General features: G+C 33.0%; 1 protein-coding gene across 3 annotated transcripts in view; it reads left to right on the top strand.

Moving 5' to 3' along the window:
* Nucleotides 1-20,041, top strand: part of LOC126828351 (DNA repair protein REV1) — a 33,889-nt gene extending 13,848 nt beyond the window's left edge. For 2 of the 3 annotated variants that reach the window (XM_050558070.2, XM_050558069.2), the window contains exons 8-19: nt 1,054-1,208; nt 2,529-2,648; nt 5,048-5,268; nt 6,922-7,066; nt 7,351-7,481; nt 13,386-13,759; nt 14,100-14,238; nt 15,846-16,070; nt 16,661-16,918; nt 17,527-17,704; nt 18,599-18,701; nt 19,065-20,041. In XM_050558070.2, the coding sequence (XP_050414027.1) occupies nt 1,054-1,208; nt 2,529-2,648; nt 5,048-5,268; nt 6,922-7,066; nt 7,351-7,481; nt 13,386-13,759; nt 14,100-14,238; nt 15,846-16,070; nt 16,661-16,918; nt 17,527-17,704; nt 18,599-18,701; nt 19,065-19,239 (2,224 nt within the window). In that variant the 3' untranslated portion in view covers nt 19,240-20,041. Of the gene's footprint in view, nt 1-1,053; nt 1,209-2,528; nt 2,649-4,593; nt 4,669-5,047; nt 5,269-6,921; nt 7,067-7,350; nt 7,482-13,385; nt 13,760-14,099; nt 14,239-15,845; nt 16,071-16,660; nt 16,919-17,526; nt 17,705-18,598; nt 18,702-19,064 lie in introns of those variants that run through there. The other variant, XM_056102359.1, reaches the window with a different exon arrangement.
* Nucleotides 20,042-20,412: the final 371 nt, after the last annotated feature.

Here is a 20,412-nt window from a genome sequence, read left to right as displayed (position 1 = left end):
ATATGTAAAACTCTTTGTTATCTTGTACCATTGAATTTAATAAAGAATATATGGAATTCAATGAGACTCATATGTCCTTTATATATACTAGTTCCTTAAGGTGACTGAAGTTGAGCTAAAGATTTTGCTGTATATAATAGTCCGTGGTTGAAGGCTGGAATGAAGATTTACAATTTGAATGGGTATCTGAAGCATATCCAATGGATATATGTGAGCTGTTGATTAGCCATCCAGAAGATATCTATCCCGCTCATATTATGAATGACCCCTGATTTTCAATCTTTTGATGAAGACTAGGAATAAACTAATATCTAAACATGTCTCTAATTTACTGTATTTTTTTATGTACATTTCCAGATCTCTTGAAAAGTACCATTATGATTTAATATATTGAATGATGAAATAGGTACTGAACGAAAAGGCTAACGAGAAACCACTTTTAAACTTAATAGGTCAATTTTGAACCAAATGATTTCTGTGCAGAAAAACACATGTTGCCCCGCCCCCTTCGGGCACCCACCCCGGCGCCCAACCCCACACAATGGGAATCTTATAAACATATTTAGAGATGTTTCATCAAGCTCTAAGAAAATCATTATTTAAATCAATGTGAGCACATTTCCCGCCAATTTTACCGCCCCCCCACACACACGCAAACCTGCAACCACCCACCCCACCTCGCCACAAATCAAAACAGTTGTCCAGGGGCATCATAAACACTAATTTAGAGATGGGCAGTCCTAGAAATTTATGTTTTATTAATACATAACATGGTCATCATTTATGTCAACATAATCACATGTTCCCTCAATTGTAGACATTGGACGCCCCATAACTCGAAAACGCCCCCTCATCGGAATCTACACAAAAAAATGGTCTAGAAAAATTTGGTCTCATAAATTCACAGCTCGGGTGGCGATTCCCCCCTTCAGCCACCGGACTATAACAATCACCTACATATTTTCACATCTGTAATAAATGTCTGAATGACAAATTTTCAATGTGCATGATATATAAGCCGTAATTTGTGATGAAATGTTTTTATATTTCAAGCTACACACATGATATAGAAGCTGTAAGTTGTGATGAAATGTTAGTTGATTGTACAGATTTGTTAGCAGATACTGGAGCCACACCATTAGAGTTTGCCACTGTCTTAAGACAAGAAATTTATAACAAAACTGGATGCTGTGCTTCAGCAGGACTAGGTAAGATATTTTGATGTAGATAATATACTTTTAGACAGAGCTTGAAGTAACTGACACCAAAAATGGGTGAAACTATGGAACCTTGAGGATGACTGAATGAAATAGGGTTTAATATCCAACTGGGAAATTTTGCCCAAACAACAATTGAATTCCAACTATTAGTGATGGTCCGATATGGCACCAATATCAGATATTGACAGCAAAATATATCGTCCAATACAGACACAATTACCGATAGTGGTGGATATAAAACTACTACACATTAAAATTTCTCGAATGGCATCATAATCTATGTCGATATTTGTCATTATTAGTCGGGAAACACATGGTACTATTTTAACACCAGTTTGATTGTGTGCAGATAACCAGCAGTGAACTAGATAAAATGAATAGTAAGATTTGGAACTATTTCACGATAAGCGACAGTGATCAAAGTAAGGCCAAACGTTAAACTTGCGACGCTTCATACCAGCACAGTATGCAATGATGAACCATTGTTGACATCTTCTTTAGTTTTATTATCATGAATCGTGATAGACATATAGCTATTGTGAGGACCATTGTTTATTTCATAGTTACTAAATTTGTTATTACTTATTAGAAACAATTTAAATAAATAATTCAATAGCCTAATTAGGTATTGATCTAGTTTGTGATCAGCACGCATTACCGGTACGTCTAAATAGCAATGCGAACCGCAAACGAAATAAGACTTTTATTTAGGTTGCCATATGCATGGCAAATTAGATAACGGGAACCAGCAGAGATTTTGTACTGTTTATTCTTTCGTTTTTACAGCCCCTATGAGAGTCTTGTATTACCAGAACGTCTAAATAGCAACAAGCACGGCAACCGCCATGGGCGTGGCTATTTAGATTTACCGTGTGTCAAGCAAAAAAATTATTTTTTCACAGCTCGGGTAATATTTTAAAGGTATTTACTGAGTCGTTTTCAACAAATATCGGCAACTTCAGTATCGGCAAAATGGCCGTGTATCGGGCGATACTGATGTTTCCTGATAGGCCACTTATCGGCCAATTACCCATGTTGAAACCGATTATCGCACCATCACAACCAACTATCAAGGTTCTTTTACGTGACTTTTCGTCTCATCTGAAAGACTACTCTAGATCCTGCACCACTGACAAGGGGAAACCACTCTGGAAAATCTTGATGAACTTTCTTGACCAACACTGAGATCGACCTCCTGGTTAGTGAGCCAGCGCCTTTTCACTGAGCCATGGTGGCTCCCCCTTGAGTATACAGCATTCAATTTTCTCTTTACATAAAGTACATAAAATCTGTTCATCTTTCTTATAGCCTCTAACATACTATTAGCTAAGTTTGCTACACGTAAAGCTAAACCGAATGGACAGTTTTATCTACAAAATTATGATGTTATAGAGTTTATTAAGTCACAGGCTGCTAGAGATATACCTGGTAAGTATCTAATATCAGTTAATATCTCTTGCAGTAAGAAAATTGATTATATGATCACAGTGTGTGTATTGTTGGCAGACATGTCATTTTTTACAAGATAACTCATAATAACTCAACCCAGTTTGTTAGGTTTGTCAACTACTCAAGTTTACTATCAATAGTCAAAGACTCAATTGTAAATCTATTTTTATGAACAAAAGCAAAATTGACTGTATATGTATTGATAAGAATGAATAATTTGAATGTCATAGTGTAATGTTACAAAAAATAAGTCCAACACAATCTGATTAAAACACAGATCCAATTTCATTTCGTTTTTATAGTTCAAAATTTTGCTTTGCTTGTCTTCAAAACACTAGGATCTGGAAGAGTTGTTATATAACAGGCGTGCTGTGCACTGAACTGTGGGTAAACCACTAGAAATGTCAACACCGACTGATCAATCAATGTCTGATATCATTGGTTACAAAGCCGCTCATATGATGCCTGACATGACCTCCCAGTACAACTGGTCAGATCTTCATAATTTTTATTTTTTAATTTTTTTTAACATTAAAAATACTGCATTAATCCAATAATTATATCGTTTGACTATAGGTTAAATCGAAAGTAGGCCTATCGAATAATGACTACCTCTGAAATGAGAAAGTTATTTTTTATTTAATTTTTATTGTATGTTATTATCCCGCGCCAAAGGAAGTAAGGGAGAGATATTAAAACAGGCTTTGTCCATCCCAATTTCGTTTCCGGAGCATATCACAAGATATCGTAATGATGAAACTTTGTTATTTTTAAACACATCAACCTATTTTATAGTAGTTGTGGCTTTTGCTAATTAGAAATATTTCGGATTTAATCATTTGTGTGTTTCCGTGGAGACAGGAAGTTGGGTGGTCGAGTGATCTAACACATGCGCTTTAGATCATAAGGTCTGTTATTGAATCAAGTGACGATGTTTTGATCTAAAGATTCTACGTGACAATTTTCGAAAATAAACATACCTATACAAATTAACCAAAACCGCAACACTTTATGCCATACAGACGAAATTCAAATAGAAAAAAACATCTACTACTTAGACTAGGCCTATATTTGGGCCTAAAATGTCAAGTAAATAACAAATCTCGAAAATTCATTCATCAAAAAATAATAACCAATAACGTGAATATGTCATTAGGTTCGGAATTTCTTCCAACTACAATAACAATCTACGGTCACTTGCAATCGTTAAAAAAAAACATGAATGACAGGCTACCAACATCACACAAGAAGGAATTTTTACCAGGCTTCCATCCACTAGCCTACTTTTTACTTTCACTTCCCACAATCGACGCCTTTCTGCATTTTTGGGAACCTGTGCATATGAATCCCATGCCCTCTTCTTGCGTGGCATTTTATGGCCACATAACATACCATTTATGTCATTTAAAAACACACCAAATTATAGGCTACTATACAGAAGATTCTTTTTAGGTGGGTAACATAATGGCGTCCACATGTCACGTGACTATCATTAGCCAATCATTATCAGGACCCGGGTTGGCCAGACTCTCTATATATAAGGCTGTAGTGTAGGCCATCGAAAGTATAAGAAAAAAGAAATGAAATATAGATCTGTATTTTAATCAGATTGAATCCAACAAATTGTGTTACCAATTTCAGTTTAGGAACTTTGTATCAATTTCTTTTAGGATATTAGGATTTAACAGTGATTATCAATAGAAATATCCACAATATTTTAAAGATACATTAGTTAGAGTTTTATAAAGAGTTGTCCATTTTTGCTATAATAATTCAAAAATAGATAATAAAAAAAGAAAATGTTGAAAATTTCAGTCAAATTACTTTGTTCTGAATGGAATTGTCACTGTTGGAAGTTTGGACTAAAAATAAGCTTCAATTGTGTCTGCACCGTCTAAAAAATTGGTCATCGTTTCTTTGACAGACGATAACTCCACCCACATATTCTCGATTATCAAGTAACATGCTCAATGACTATGGTAGCCTTGCTTGGCAGGCCTTTCGTCACCAGTTTCCTGTAGTGACATCAGCAATTAACGGTAAACGTTAGCTTGGTCCGCCATTTATTGATTTAATTTTAAATGGACGACTGTTTAAATCCAAACTGTATCCAAGCCATCCGTAGGTCTACAGAGTTGATTTTGAGTTTGTTGTGTAAATAAAGGTCTAATTAATAATTTCTATAACATCTGAAGCCGAAATAAAGACTTGTAATAGGCAGATTTAGCTTTTGCATAATGTATGTTTAGGGATGCAGTTTTTTCAGTGGTCGATAGTTAAAATTCCAGCTCAGATTTTAGTCCTTGTTAATTAGTGATTCACACATGATCTAGGGGCCTTGTACGAAAGAATCTAATGCAGTTTATGTTTGTTTGAAGGTGTTGGTTGGTCAATCAACAGAAAGTTATCGAACTTGAACGTAACAACCTGTGGTGATCTACAGAATATATCATTAGCCACTTTACAGAAAGAATTTGGCCCTAAAACAGGTCAATCATTATACAAATCATGCAGAGGTCAAGATGAACGACCAATCAAAATGGAAAAAGAGAGAAAATCAGTTTCTGCTGAAATAAATTATGGTATACGTTTTCAAAAGGTATAAACTGTTTCTTTAGAAAATCTGTTTTTGAACAATTCAACATGATATACCTGTTGCTTGTTTGTATTCGTTATAGATTAACTATGACTGGTGTGGGGATACACTGGATAAGGATGGATAAAAAAAACCCTGAAGTGTAGTTTTAAATTTGGAATTAGAGTCAGAGTTTGAAGTTACTTTCATCCAAATCATGTGTCATAAATCAATAATATCTTGCCCTAGCTCTTTCACACATCTTCGAAGGCCCATTAGTGCCAAACAAAAAAAAAAATATGGTATCTCGTTTGAACGAATTAATTATCTCGTTTGAAAGAATTAATTATCTTGTTTGAACGAAGTAATTATCTTGTTTGAACGAATTAATTATCTTGTTTGAACGAGTTGTATCTGTTTTGAACGAATTAATTATCTCGTTTGAACTAATTATCTCATTTGAACGAATTAATTATCTCATTTAAACAAATTAATTATCTCGTTGGAACGAATTACTATCTCGTTTGAGCGAGTTGGTATCTTGTTTGAACGAATTAATTATCTTGTTTGAACAAATTAGTATCCAGTTTGAACAAATTAATTATCTTGTTTAAACGAGTTAGTTTCTCGTTTGAACGAGTTAGTTTCTCGTTTGAACGAATTAATTATCTCGTTTGAACAAATTAAGATTTCGATTGTACAGAAGCGTGGAAGGGACATGCAGAAATTGTGATCTTAACAGGTGTTTTAAGTAAAGATAATGTCATTTAATACATAAGTTCTTTACTATTTCTAGCGTTACCATCAGTAGAAGGAACAACATTTATGAGAAGGAGAATTAGTATAGAATATGTTGGAAGTTATCCACGTTTTAAAGGCCGAATATGTTTAATGTTAGACTGAATAAGCCACAACATCGTAGTGAAGTCATTGTTTTATGACATGTATATGCTTAAACAGGCATTATGAAAGAGCTAAATCTGGCTATTGCTGGTCTTTCTTTAGGCCTTAAATGTTATCCAAATGCGATAATTAATTCGTTCAAACAAGATACTAACTCATTCAAACAAGATACTAACTTGTTTAAACGAGATACTAACTCATTTAAATGAGGTAATTAATTCGTGCAAATGAGATGATTAATTCGTTCAAACGAGATAATTAATTCGTTCAAACGAGATACCAATTCGTTCCAACGAAATACCGCTTCGTTCAAACAAGATACTAATTCGTTCAAATGAGAAACAAATTCGTTCAAACGAGATACTAACTCTTCAAACAGATTAATATTTTTTGGGGTTTGACACTAATGGGCCTTCGTACACATCAACCCTGAAGTTCTGTACACAATTTAAAAAATGGTTTAATATGGCTTCTGTTACAAATAAAACAGAAAAAATACATGTCCAAAAAAGTGTAAAACATTTTATGGAATGGCTTTTGTTTATTTATTCTCTTTTAACTACATATTTTAAGCTATTCTAATTAGATTTGAATTTGAAAATAAATAATTAAATTTGGATTTTATCCTGAATTTTCTTTTTTCTTGAATATAAATTAAACTGGACTATAAGTTGGATATTTAAAGGTAACTAAGAAATAAGCTATTCAAGCTATATACCATGATTGAATCATTTTACACATCATATCAATTGATAGATTTTTCTTTTATTTTAGGAACATGAATGTGTTAAATTCATATGTGATTTATCTGAAGAAGTTCATAATCGACTGGTGAAAGTAAAATTAAAAGGAAAAGTTATAACATTGAAAGTTAAAGTGAGAAAAGGTGATGCTCCTAAAGAAGCAGCTAAATTTATGGGTAAGTAGATTTCTAATTAAGCTACATTGTAACTCAATAGCATAAATAGGAAAAGAACAAGTTAGGAAATATGTGATGTCAAATACCCTGTGACATTAATTTCTACAAAAATCGTACAGATTTGATAAAATAGTATACAAAATTTCATATGTTGATATGTAAAATCAAAGCTTTAAATTATAACTGTTTATTGTCTTTGATTATTATACCAGCCATGGTATAATGTAATAAAATATCTAAATCTGTAACTGTACCATTATCTTTAGTATAATTATTTATTACAGGACATGGTATATGTAATAATGTATCTAAATCTATAACTGTACCATTAGCAACAGATGATGCCACATGTATAAGTAAGGAATGTATTAGTATGCTTCATGCTATGAAAATCAATATACAAGATCTTAGAGGGGTAAGTTATCAATAGTAAAAAATATTTGTCCCTGGGTTCGTCAATCCATCCGTCTGTCCGTCACACTTTTTGGGACACAATAACTCTCCTTCTAATTGAGCTAAAATGTTCAAACTTGGTGTAGGTGTTTATTAGGTCAATGCCCTGATGGAGTTCGTAGATGATCATTTTCTGCTTAGGGTAAGCAGAGATAAGCAATTTTATTGGTTGATGCTTTGGGGCACGATAACTTGAGTTAATGAGAGTGATGAAATTTGGTGTATAGTTTTATTACATCAATACCTTGACTAAGTTCGATAATGAGCATTTTCTGCTCAGGGTAAGCAGAGCGATAAGCAATTTGATTGGTCGAGACTTAGGAAAACAATAACTCCATTCTAGTTGAGCTAGAATGTTCACACTTGGTATAGGTGTTTACACTGTAACCCAGGTATCGTTTAATCTTGTGTATCTAGCACTAATTTCTTTCACAGTCGTTTAATATCCAATCTTTGTTTAAAAATTCATAAAAACTTTTTAAAATTACCATAAATCTTTTAATTTGTACATGTGTCCAGTTTAAAGCTGACTGATTAATTTTGATAATGAGTGTCCAATTTACAAGTATTTAATTTCCTGATCACTGTTCAAAAATTCATAAAAACTGTTTAAAATTACCATAAATCTTTTAATTTGTACATGTGTCCAGTTTAAAGCTGACTGATTAATTTTGATAATGAGTGTCCAATTTACAAGTATTTAATTTCCTGATCACTGTTCAAAAATTAATCATTATACATCATTAATCAATTGGGTTGTTTATTTTTTAACAATGATTGTGAAATTAAACACTTGTAAATTGGACACTCATTATCAAAATTGAATGGTCAGCTTTAAACTGGACACAAGTACAAATTGAACGATTTATGGTGATTTTAAAAAGTTTTTACAAATTTTTAAACAAAGATTCGATATTAAACGAATGTGAAAGAAATTAGTGCTAGATACACAAGATTAAATGATACCTGGGTTACAGTGTTATTAGGTGAATGCCATGATGGAGTTTGAAGATGAGAATTTTCTGCTTAGGGTAAGCAGAGATAAGCAATTTGATTGGTCGAGACTTTGGAACACAATAACTCTCCTTCTAATTGAGGTAGAATGTTCAAACTTGGTGTAGGCGTTCATTGGGTGAATGCCTTGATGGAGTTCGATGATAAACATTGTCTGCATACGGTAAGCAGATATAGCTTTGGTTTTAATTAAGTGAGAGGGATGAAACTCCGAGTATAGATTCATTATATCATTACCGTGATTAAGTTCGATGATGAGAATTTTCTGCTTACTGTCTGAACCGTCGTAAATGTTAAACGGATTTCTTCGATTATGAACAAACTACTTAACTTATTGTGTGTTTGAAATTACCTCCGGTTAAATAAAATCCATTGTACAACTAAATATCCCAGCGAATAAAAAAGCTCTCTCCTGTAAAATTGAACTCATCACAAACTTGACATCGATAAATACAAAAATGGAAGCTAATTACATCACTTATAGGGATAGATCATTTCATATAAGGGGGTCGATGCTAGGCTTGTATCGTAACAGTGTTTTGCTTCTTTTACGACAATTCAAATTTTATGTATGAATAAACTATTTCTCTCGGACCCAGTAATGAGTTTGGGCGATTACAAACATAAATACGCCCGTAGTCCATTATTTTGTTTCCATCTTGTATTAGTTATTTGGTTAGAGAGTTGGGTGGGATTATTTCTTTTGAACACGGTCCTGAACAAAAAGAACGACATTTGTTTTACGGGCCTTGAATCTCACCCTTGAATATCTTTAATATTTCCTGATGAACTAAAGCAGTCCTGTCAATTAACCTTGGCAATCTGCTGTAGCCGAGGTAAATCCGTAAATGCTGATGTATTTTACATTTGCCTCGGCAAAATTAATAGCCAAGGCCATTGAATAGGTATATAACTACAAAAAATTATTATCAACAAATCATACCGCACATCGGTTTAATTATTGGCAGATAGTTCCATGTCTTTCTATTTCTCTTCGGATATTATTTCCGTTGTGCAAAAACTGTTCGGAATTTTATAATCGTGCGTCTCGGTAACGATTAATTTCCGAAAATCCCGGCTTTGTTTTAAAATTTACAGGACAATGAATCCATTTGATTGTACACTCAGTTATTAACTATATAATAATCACAAGTACAACTCCATTTTGAAATCCATGGAGAATGGAATTTTCTGATGGCATTACGTAGGTCGCGATCATGCCTCAGCCAATCAACGCTTTGAATTCTAGTACCGTAAAAGGTACCATGACATGTGAGTTATTGTATGCTACACATATGTAGTGAAAATGGTTAAATTTAGCGCGAAACTGCATAATTAACACAAGACCCAATAATAACGCAATCTGCGATGCCTCTTTTTTGGTTTTAAATACATTTTTATAAAGACGATAAACAATGTTTAGACATTCCGAACTGTTCTTATCAAGACTGTTTCAATTTCAGTATCTGTTGAATAAACAAAAAAAAGTAATTTAATCAAGAATATTACTGAACGTCGGAAAATGAATTAAATATGGAAATTATTGAAAAGCGGTGGCCCTTTTCTCATATTTTTTGTGGTAATCATAAAACGTTGAAAAACGGACTAATAACCACAGAGCATTGGAATTAGACACCGTTATCAATTAAAATTATGAAATAAAGTGTGTTTATTTATAAATGTTAGCGACAAAGTTGCCTATAATTGACAGGGATGTAATATAATTTATAAAAATATAATATACAGGATATTTACAATTATGGGGTGATGATGATGTGAAAAGCAACATTATATTTACTAGTATTTGTATAATCGGTGATATATTATTATTATTATTATTATTATATTTATAGTGCGTCCTTTCATATAACATGTTCAGAGGCACTTTACAAAGTGACAATGTAATCATAAATAAACAACAAGATTATGGACATGTTTTTAACGATTGTATACAGAGTCAGTTAAAAGCCTGATTAAATAAATGTGTTTTAAGTTGTTTTTTAAAAGAATATAGAGATGTGCAACATCTTAAACTAAATGGTAGATTATTCCATAAAACAGGTGCTTGATAACTAAAAGAGCGCCGACCATAAGAGACTAATTGAACAGTTTTGGGCTTTAAAAGTAGTTTATCCGATGTACGTAATGTTCGGCCAGGTGAATAAAGTTCTAAAAGATCTGAAAGGTAAACAGGAGCTAAATTATTTTAACATTTAAAAGTAGGTAATAAAATCTTAAAATCGATATTTAACAGGTAACCAGTGTAAATTATATAAAACAGGAGTTATGTGGTCACATTTCTTAGTAAAAGTAATAAGTCTAGTAGCTGCAGTATTCTGTACTTTTTGTAATTTATCTATAAGCTTTAAAGGTAAACCAACTAAAAGTGAATTAAAGTTATCTTATCGAGAAGTGACCAGAGAATTAACAAGTGACTTAATGGCCTCTACAGTTACACATTTACGTATTTTACCTGTATTTCTGATATTAAAATAGCACAATTTACAAATATTATTTACTTGAGCTCCCATAAGTATAAAACTATTAAAGATTGCGCCAATATTACGAGCAGAATAAGATGAAAATATATCACAATTACCAATTACGATAGGGGGGTTATCATGTGCAAATTTACTTACTTGATGCCTTGAGCCTAATAACAAATATTCGGTTTTGTCATCATTCAATTTTTGAAAGTTCTTTGACATCCATTTTCTAATTTCACTAATACAGTTCTTAAGTTGCAATTTTGATAAATTGAAAGAAGATAGACAATTAGGTCTAAATGAAATATATAATTGAGTATCATCGGCATACAAATGAAAGCTGAGACCATATTTTCTGACAATATCACCTAATGGTGACGTATAGAGGGTAAATAAAATCGGACCAAGAACAGAACCTTGGGGAACCCCAGATGATAAAACAGATTCAGACGACGTGTAACACTTTGGTCCTTGAGATAATTTTGGTTCATTGCAAAATTGTTACTTTACTCTGTCTATAGAGTTAAATCACACGTACTTAATGAACGTGAATATATAGTTTTCATAAAAAACAGTGATATTTTGGTTAAATCATAATCATTGTCAAAATATCTATCAAATTCTGGCTGTTTATTGACCCCATGATTGGTAGACCAAAATAGGTAATGTCTCCTATCTCTATGGTGGGAAATAAAGAGTTTTATTCCTTATATGGGATGGAAATTAACATCATGGTTATCTTAGACCTGCAGAAATTAAGGGGTATAAATTAGGGTGAACAAGCGAGTTTAATCAGAGCTCACCCAGAAATTCCTAGCAGCCATTATCATTGAGAACGAGGAACCTGCAAAGCTATTACAACTTAGAAATAAAGTTGTGAAACTATTTTATGCTGTAGTCTTGTTAAAGATCACCAGAAAGTAAACACAACAAAAAGAAGTCCTATAGTACTACAGACGATTTACAATTAACTAAAATACACTGTTTTTTACCCACAAGATAGCTTTCTAAAAGATTTTATGCAGAGCCACAAATACCAAATTTAAATTGAAGTCTACGTAGAAGAATGGATGGGTCCACCGTGTCGAAAGCAGCAGATAAATCTAATAAAAAATTAAAAATGTACATTTTCTATTATCAATTTCCATTAAAATATCATTTGAAACCCGGGTTAAAGCTGTTCCAGTACTGTGAAATTGATTATAAGCACTTTGAAATGGTTCATACAAACAGTTATCATCTAGATGGGCCTTTATCTGAGTATAAAATTTAGTAGACTGACAATCAAATTAATGCTATTGTCTTCAGTTGCTATTTTTGTTGCCAACAATCGAAAAGGTCATGCGCTGTTTTCATTACAACACACATGATTGTTAAAATTTGTCAACCTTTACCCCCTTCAACATATTATGATGGTTTAGCTCATCACGTGACATGTGTAATGTTGTGATGGACACAGTTGAAAATACAAGCAAAAACATTGACTTTTCAAGAGAGAACTTTTTTTTTATTGGGATATTTAATTGTGCAATTCAACCAGAGGTGATTTCAAACACATAGGCAAGTTTTTAATAACAATTATTCAGTAATTTGTTCCCAACGGAAGAAATCTGTTTAAAATTTACCATGGTTCAGACAGTAGGCTAAGTAGCGATAAGCAATTTGATTGGTCAAGACTTTGGAACATAATAACTCTGCTTTTAATAATTGAAGTATATAGAATGTTTAAACTTGATGTAGATGTTCATTAGGTGAATGTCTTGACTGAGTTCAATGATTAACATTTCGAGCTAAAGTTATGCAGAGCTAAGTAATTTGATTGGGACACAATTACTTTGATTCTATCTGATAGAGAGTGATGAAACTTAGTGTATAGTTGATAATCTGTTTGATTGCTTGATATTTTTGAAAAAATAAATCTTCGATTAATTAATATGTGTCATCTATTTATTTTGGGATTTCGGCGGGGGACATCAGCCTCACTGGCTTGTTCAAATTGCTGGGTATGTAATATCTTTAAAAAACACATTGACTTAACCAGTTGTTTATTTTCTCAGTTAATATGTTGTATATTTTAGAGGTGAAGAAAAGAAAACCATGAAATGTATCTTGATCTTTTTCATGTGATATTTAGCACTTTATTCGCTTGTTTTTATGGAGAGTATTTGCACTAAACATTTTATAACTCTATTTTGTACCCATTGCTCTTTTTAAAAATGCATGGAAGTAATGTGAAAATTACAAACTGCTTTAATTGGCAGACTAATCCCATTAAAAATATCATGATAAACTTTGGACTCACATGTTCAGCATATGCAGTTTTCAATGATTTCATATTGTGTGTATTTATTTGTGTATTGATATAGATGGGAATACAGATGCAGAGGCTTGAGATGGAAGCTGGAACCACACATAATAAAAACACAAAAGGCAATCAAAGTATTCTGAACTTTACTGTTGCTAAGACAAACACTGAAACAATAAAGCAACACTCAGTTGAATCAACTGTTATAGATAAACCACAATCTGGTTCAAACCAGCTTAAAAATAATATAAATGCAAGGAAGGATACAAAAGTTACTAAAGTGAAGAGTCCATCTTCAATAGATATTAACACTTATAAAGATTTTCATGTTGATGATGAAGAACGAAATGAGAGAAATATATCTTCACAGCCCATAGTTAGTAAACATAGAGTAACATTAATGAGTGGTTATACATTGGTTGATGAATTAGCTAGGTAATTTAATAATGGTACCTATTATTCATTGTGTCCGACTAAAAATTTATAGAGACTGTATTTAACTGACTATTAATATTGCTAGAAGACTAATTTTACTTCTTTCAGTATAACAAAAGTAAAGGTTGAAATGTGATCTTTATTTCTGTTTAAAGCCTGAGTGAACTTGATCTCGATTACAAGATTACATGATCATTTAATGGGGATAATTAATTTAATCAGTCAGATCAAATTCAGTTAGGTAAGTTATTCCTGATTTGATAACTTTGAAACTATATTTTTTTCCTATGTCATTTGTCCTATGTTTTGTTGTGCAGTTGTTCTATTTTGTCTATTACAGACGTAAAACAGCAAAGGGTTTTTTACCACCTTTACCTACATTACCTAGTTTTAATACACCAGACGACAAGTCACCTGTATCTACAACTACCAGTATTAAACATGATTCACCAATGGATTATTTCCTTTCACCATCACAGGTTATATATATTATTATTAATTTAGTATTGAATTGTTATCAAACTGACTCACAGTAAAAGAATAATACCCTTTTTATACGCCTACATTTTCATGTGGACGTATATTGTCGACACCCCTGGTATATTGTCGTCACCCCTGTTTGTCCATCCGTCCGTCCCCAATTTTTTTGTGGACACTCTCAAGTCACAATTTTGATCCGATTTCAATGAAACTTGAAATATAGCTTTATCTCCCTAAGATCTCGGTACCTTTCGATATTGGCATGTATCGGACCGTAACTTCATGGATTATGGCCCCTGATTCTACGAAAAATTGCATTTTTAGCTTGTGGTCACTCTAGAGATGACAGTTTTGATCTGATTTTGATGAAACGTGAAATGCATGTTTATAACCCAAAGATCTTGGTTCCTTTCAATATTCGCGCATATCGAATCGTAACTTCCTGAATTATGGCCCCTGATTGTACGAAAAATCACGTTGTTGGCTTGTGGTCTCTCCAGAGGTCACAATTTTTATTCGATTTAAAAAACGTTTATTTATCGGACCAAAATTGCCAGACAAAATGGCCGCCGCTTGTACACGAATAGTGTAGAATATGGTATATCAAGGTTGTGGACCCTGTAGAGGTCACAATTTTAATTCGATTTTGATGAACCTTGAAATGCATGGTTATAACCTAAAGATCTTGGTTCCTTTCGATATTTACGCATATCAGATTGTAACTTCCTGAATTATGGCCCCTGACTGTACGAAAAATCGCTTTTATTAGCTTGTGGTCCCTCTAGAGGTCACAATTATTACCCGATTTAAAAAAACGTTTGATTATATCACCGTTACAATGTAATGAAGGTTGAGTTCGAATTTCGTGAACATCAGACCAAAATTGCTGAACAAAACGGCCGCCGCTTGTACGCGAAGAGTGTAAAACTATGGTATATCAAGGTTGTGGACCCTTTAGAGGTCACAATTTTAATCCGATTTTGATGAAACTTGAAATGCATGTTTATAACTCAAATATCTTGGTTCCTTTCGATATTTGCACATATCGGATCACAACTTCCTGAATTATGGCCCCTCGAAAATGTGGGCGTATCCTGCCTGGCAGCCGCTGGTTTATTATCTAACATATAAGACGATATAGAATGAATCTTAAAGGGACATCAAACTGTTGATTGAGTTCAATCATTTGATATAGTTCTAATAAATTATAAAATGTATTTGAACAGTATCAGTTGAGAATTAGTGGAGACGAATGCATTTTTGAAACGGAACTCTTTCTAGCTGTACTCTTCCATGACGAAACTACATTGTGTGCTTGCAGTTGACATGTCTGATAGCAGTACAAGTTCTGTGAGCAAAAGCCATTTGAACTTTTGTCAGTTTGAGATGTACATGCATGGGTAGTTTACTCAACCATCTTAAATTGATTACAATTCCCTTCTGCAAAGTTCAATGGCTTTTTTCACAGTTGTTATTTATTTGTCAGATAAATGACCTTTTCTCAAACATAAGCAAGTCTGGATTTTGCATTAGTACCAATATAATTATAATAGAGAAAAATACCAAATAATTTAGTTTAGGTTAGTCACATTGTTTTTTATATTAGGTTGATCCTGATGTTTTAAGTGAATTACCATCAGATATTCGAGAACAGATAGAAAAAGAGATGAACTCTCGTAAGACTAAATGTGACACCGACATCATAATACACAACAGTCAGGAAGCTGGTTGTTCTCATTGGCCAGGCAGTATGACCTCTGACCTGTCTATAATAACAAGTAGATCACCTGAAGATGATAGTCCTATAGTTGCGTTACCATCACCTTCACAAGTAAACATTAACTTTCTTCATTTATATTACTAAATAATTATAGTTAGATGACACTTTTTGTGTCATAAATTGTGTTAGCTAATAGCAAGTAGAGCAGAATAACAAGATATTTTGTAGCTGTGCCAACAAGAAGAACAATAGGCCAGCCCCCATTGTTAATTGCAAGTGGTTGCTAAAGAAATTGTCTCTTTCCACAATATTATGTGACATGATTAAGCTTCACATAATTGACAAGCTGTTCATGCATGGGATGTCAATCAGCTGTCTAAAACTCTGACCAGGATTTGTTTTCTATTACTCCAATCTAGTCTATGAATAAAAGACAAAAAACTGATTGAAAAAGATAAAACACAATCAGTTAATATTATTAATGGACTGGAGACCAGTCTACATTGACTCTAGTATTACTCAAATTACCAGGAAATTAAAGTTAATTTTAATCAAATTTTCTAATTATTAAATACAATGGTAAACCAAGATAAGAACAATGTGCCTTTGATTATGCTACTATTAATGCAGGCCTTTCAGAGGAAATAAGCATTTGAGTTAACTGCACAAGTACCTAAAATATAAATGGTTGTTGATTTCAGATTGATTTAGATTGTCTGAATGCTTTACCTAGAGAATTACAAGAAGAACTTCAATTTGCTTACAAACAACAACCTAACCATCAGACAGTCGTCACTCATCTACAGTCTCCTACTAAACATTGTTCACCAGGAAAAACTAGAAAAACTAGTCCATTATTTAAAGTTCCTAAAGGTCGACCTGGCAAGAAAAGAAAACTTAGCCCCAAGAAGTTGTTGTTTTCTTATGAAAAATCTAAATCCCTCAATAAACCTGAAATAGTAAGTATCAATGCTTAGAAACATCTTGAATCTAAATGTTTTTTGAGATCAGTCATTGGTGTAACTATAGAAACTGTTTGTAGTTAAAAAGAGTGGTAAACTTGACAAAATATATTTGAACAGATGTACCTATACACCAGACGGGATAACACACAATGGCAGACTTGTTTCTGCTTCAGTAAAAACAAGCTTGATAATTAAGATATAGTACATATTTGATAGACTAATTTTACCATATTTATAATCCCACATTTCTCTGATTTACTGTGCCTGTGCCTGTCACTAGACAATGCTGGCATTGTGCGGCTAGTCCCATGGAGGAATCTTGCTGCAAGTCTAAGTCACTCATCAATTTTATGTGTAGTTGTTGCCCCATAACTGATATGAGTATTTCTGCAACACTGTTTAGTGAAATTTGGAATCTGAAAGTAAACTCTGTGTATGGCTACTGCTTTCATCCATATGATTATGAAGTGTAGATAAGCTGGTCCAAGTACTTCACTGGGCTATTTCAAACTACATAGTGGTAGTCTTTGGCTCAGTACAAATATTTTTGTGGAATTATTTCTGTCATTACAAATGAAAATGCTATTTATTTATATTTTCAGAATAAAATAAGAGAGTATGATGATGATGTTATAAGTATAGAAGATGATATTATACCTACACTGGAACCAGATAAACATAATGATATAGATACTGTTGATGATAGTGTTAGTTTGTGTGGTGCTGTAACAATATCACAAGTCAGATCTTTACTTAAAGAATGGTTATATACATGTCAAGGTATGTATAACAAGGGATATATTCCATTCAAATATCTGGGAGGAGAGGATGACATGCCACTCTATATAGATATCCCTACCAATAAAATAGGGGGACCACGGTGGCTAAGGGGTAAGACGCTGGCTCACTAGCCAGGAGGTCGGGTGTTCGTTACCTGTATTGGCCAAGAAAGTTCATCCAGATTTTCCGGCGTGGTTTCCCCCTTGTCAGTAATGCAGGAGGGAGGGCCTGATAAGGACAGCTGTCTAGTCGTTTGGATGGGACGAAAAAACAAGGTCCCGTGTACACATTGGCGTGCATGTAAAAGATCCCTTGACAGTTGGAATTCGATATAAGAGTAGGCCTAGTGCCGCTGTCTAGGCAAAATTTCCCCCATAGCACACTGTATGGCGTATGCCTGTCTTCATTAGCCCAGTTCGGAGCAGAACAGTAGGACGTTAAACCCCATTTCATTTCACCAATAAAATATGTATATTTGTTAACTCCTGTACTAGTAGATTCTGTTTTCTTACCATGCAGTTTTCAAGACCATGGCTATCTTCTTTTTGTTTAGAGAATTGACCAGTGGTTTGTTTTTGCGATTCTCATGTTCAATTCAGAATTGCAAGATTAAATTGTAATTCTCAAAAAAGATTTACAATCTTTCATTTATAAAAGTGCTACGTTTTCATTGCGTCCCAGTATGTTTCATTTTATGATGATAAAAATTTTCTTGAAGTCATTAAAAGAATATACCATTTAGAGACTTAAAATTTGAGGTTTTCATTTTGTCCAGGCAAAATTTCACTGTAATATCACACTGTGACTGTATGGCTTAAGCTGGTCTTCATTAGCCCAGTTGGTGCAGAAAAGTAGGACGTTAAATCCCATTTCATTTTATTTATATTTAAACAGAACCACAAGAAGAAGATGTAGATGTTATAACTGCCTATATAAGTCAACTCATATTAGATCAAAATTTAGAACAAGTTGATTTAGTACTCAAATTTATGTACAGGTAGGTTCAAAGCCAGGACCTAAATAATTTTTACCCTTATTCTAACATACAGCTTATATTCCACTAATTTTCCTATTGCTACAAAATCATGTCCCCAATGTTTATTGTTTGAAGTGTAATGAGCTGATAGCAGTTCGATTCTATTTGACTACACTATGCTATTCAGTTAAACAGACCGTGAAAATCTGAACTGTTCAAAGTAATTAGTTAATTCCTCACTAATTTACTTCAAAAAGTTGTCTTCTTCATTATCTCCAAGATGCAAAGTTAATAAAAATCGATCACTGTTATGTTATTTGTGATAAATTATAAATTATTTGCTGCATCTTTAAATAAATTTTTCTGTTTTTTTTTTGTTTTCAGGAATATCCTTAAACTGGACAATAATTTATGGAAGCGTTCATTGTATAATATAGTTAATAATACACAGAGTTTAATACAATCTGTTCATGGTAGTCGTCTAAATGTAGACTATATGAACACTTGTAAAATAAATATAAAAAATCAGGACTACCAGACAATAGTTCATATGACATGAAATAAATACCAAATAATCCAGAAGATCACACAATTTACAATTGTTGTGTTAGATCGACAAAATAAAAGAATGTTTCATAAAGGAATTAATTATCTAACAGAGAAATTGCACAGCTTACACTTGGACAATACTTCATCACAAGTCAGCGAATGATGGATACACATTAATTGCTTGTATACTATTTATTCAGATTGTCAAAGACAAGTTACTCCATCAGACAGTAAAAAGGCACACTTAGGGGGGCTGTGAATTTCTGTTTTCATCTTACCATTTCTGTCCTACATCGGATTTGCCTGTCAAGCTTGACTGACCAGTTAGAAAAAACATTTGTCTTCCTTGGTGGAAGCGGATGTTAAGCCTGATTAACTAACTTAAAGACAATTTACATTTAATTAAAGAGTTGTGTATACTTGTATGTAATTTTAGTTTCAACTAATAGTGTACATTATTGGTGCATTGTAAATATGAAAATATTAAAACCTGTGCCACAGTTTGACTCAGTACCTGGTTCGGCTAGGTTCCTTGTGCATGGGACTCCACTGAAACTGCATGAGTTTGTATTCTGTTGATGTTGCTTCACTTTTTCACTGTCTGTTTGTAACACTGCTAGAGAACTTATTCAACAATCCATCTGTTTATTAATGCCAGTGTTATCTTTTTCTTATTTATTTAGCTTACTTCCGTATTGAGTTCTGTAATGTGTATGTCTACGGTCTGTAATGGGTACCAAGCCTAATACCTTGCTATCAAATCATTTGTTTTGTACTTTATACAATTGTTATATAAATTGATATTTCTTCAAAATAAATTGTTTTTGTTTTCTGTTTAATTTCCATTAAAGATTCTTTCCAACTTAAATATACATCATGCAAGAGCTAAATCTTCCTATTGCAGGTCTTTCTTAAGGCCTGAAATTTTATAAAAACTATTAATTAGACATTTATTAACATGACAAGACTATAATCAACTCTCGATGCCATCAATATCTCCGATATTAAGTAGATTAGAACGGTTCGGTCATATTTTGATTTAATTTAAAAATGGAGAAGCGAGTCTTAGCTTCGAACAACCAGTACAGTGGTTACAATTAATGCCCACATCTTGTCAAACCTTCTAAGGCTAATATCTTCGCTTGCAATAGAGTAATTTGAATGAAATTTTTAATATATTCAT

Source organism: Patella vulgata, chromosome 7 (genome assembly GCF_932274485.2).
Source record: "Patella vulgata chromosome 7, xgPatVulg1.2, whole genome shotgun sequence".
NCBI lineage: Eukaryota > Metazoa > Mollusca > Gastropoda > Patellidae > Patella > Patella vulgata.
The sequence above is the reverse complement of the archived record's forward strand: the minus strand, read 5'-3'. Positions and strand labels throughout refer to the sequence as shown.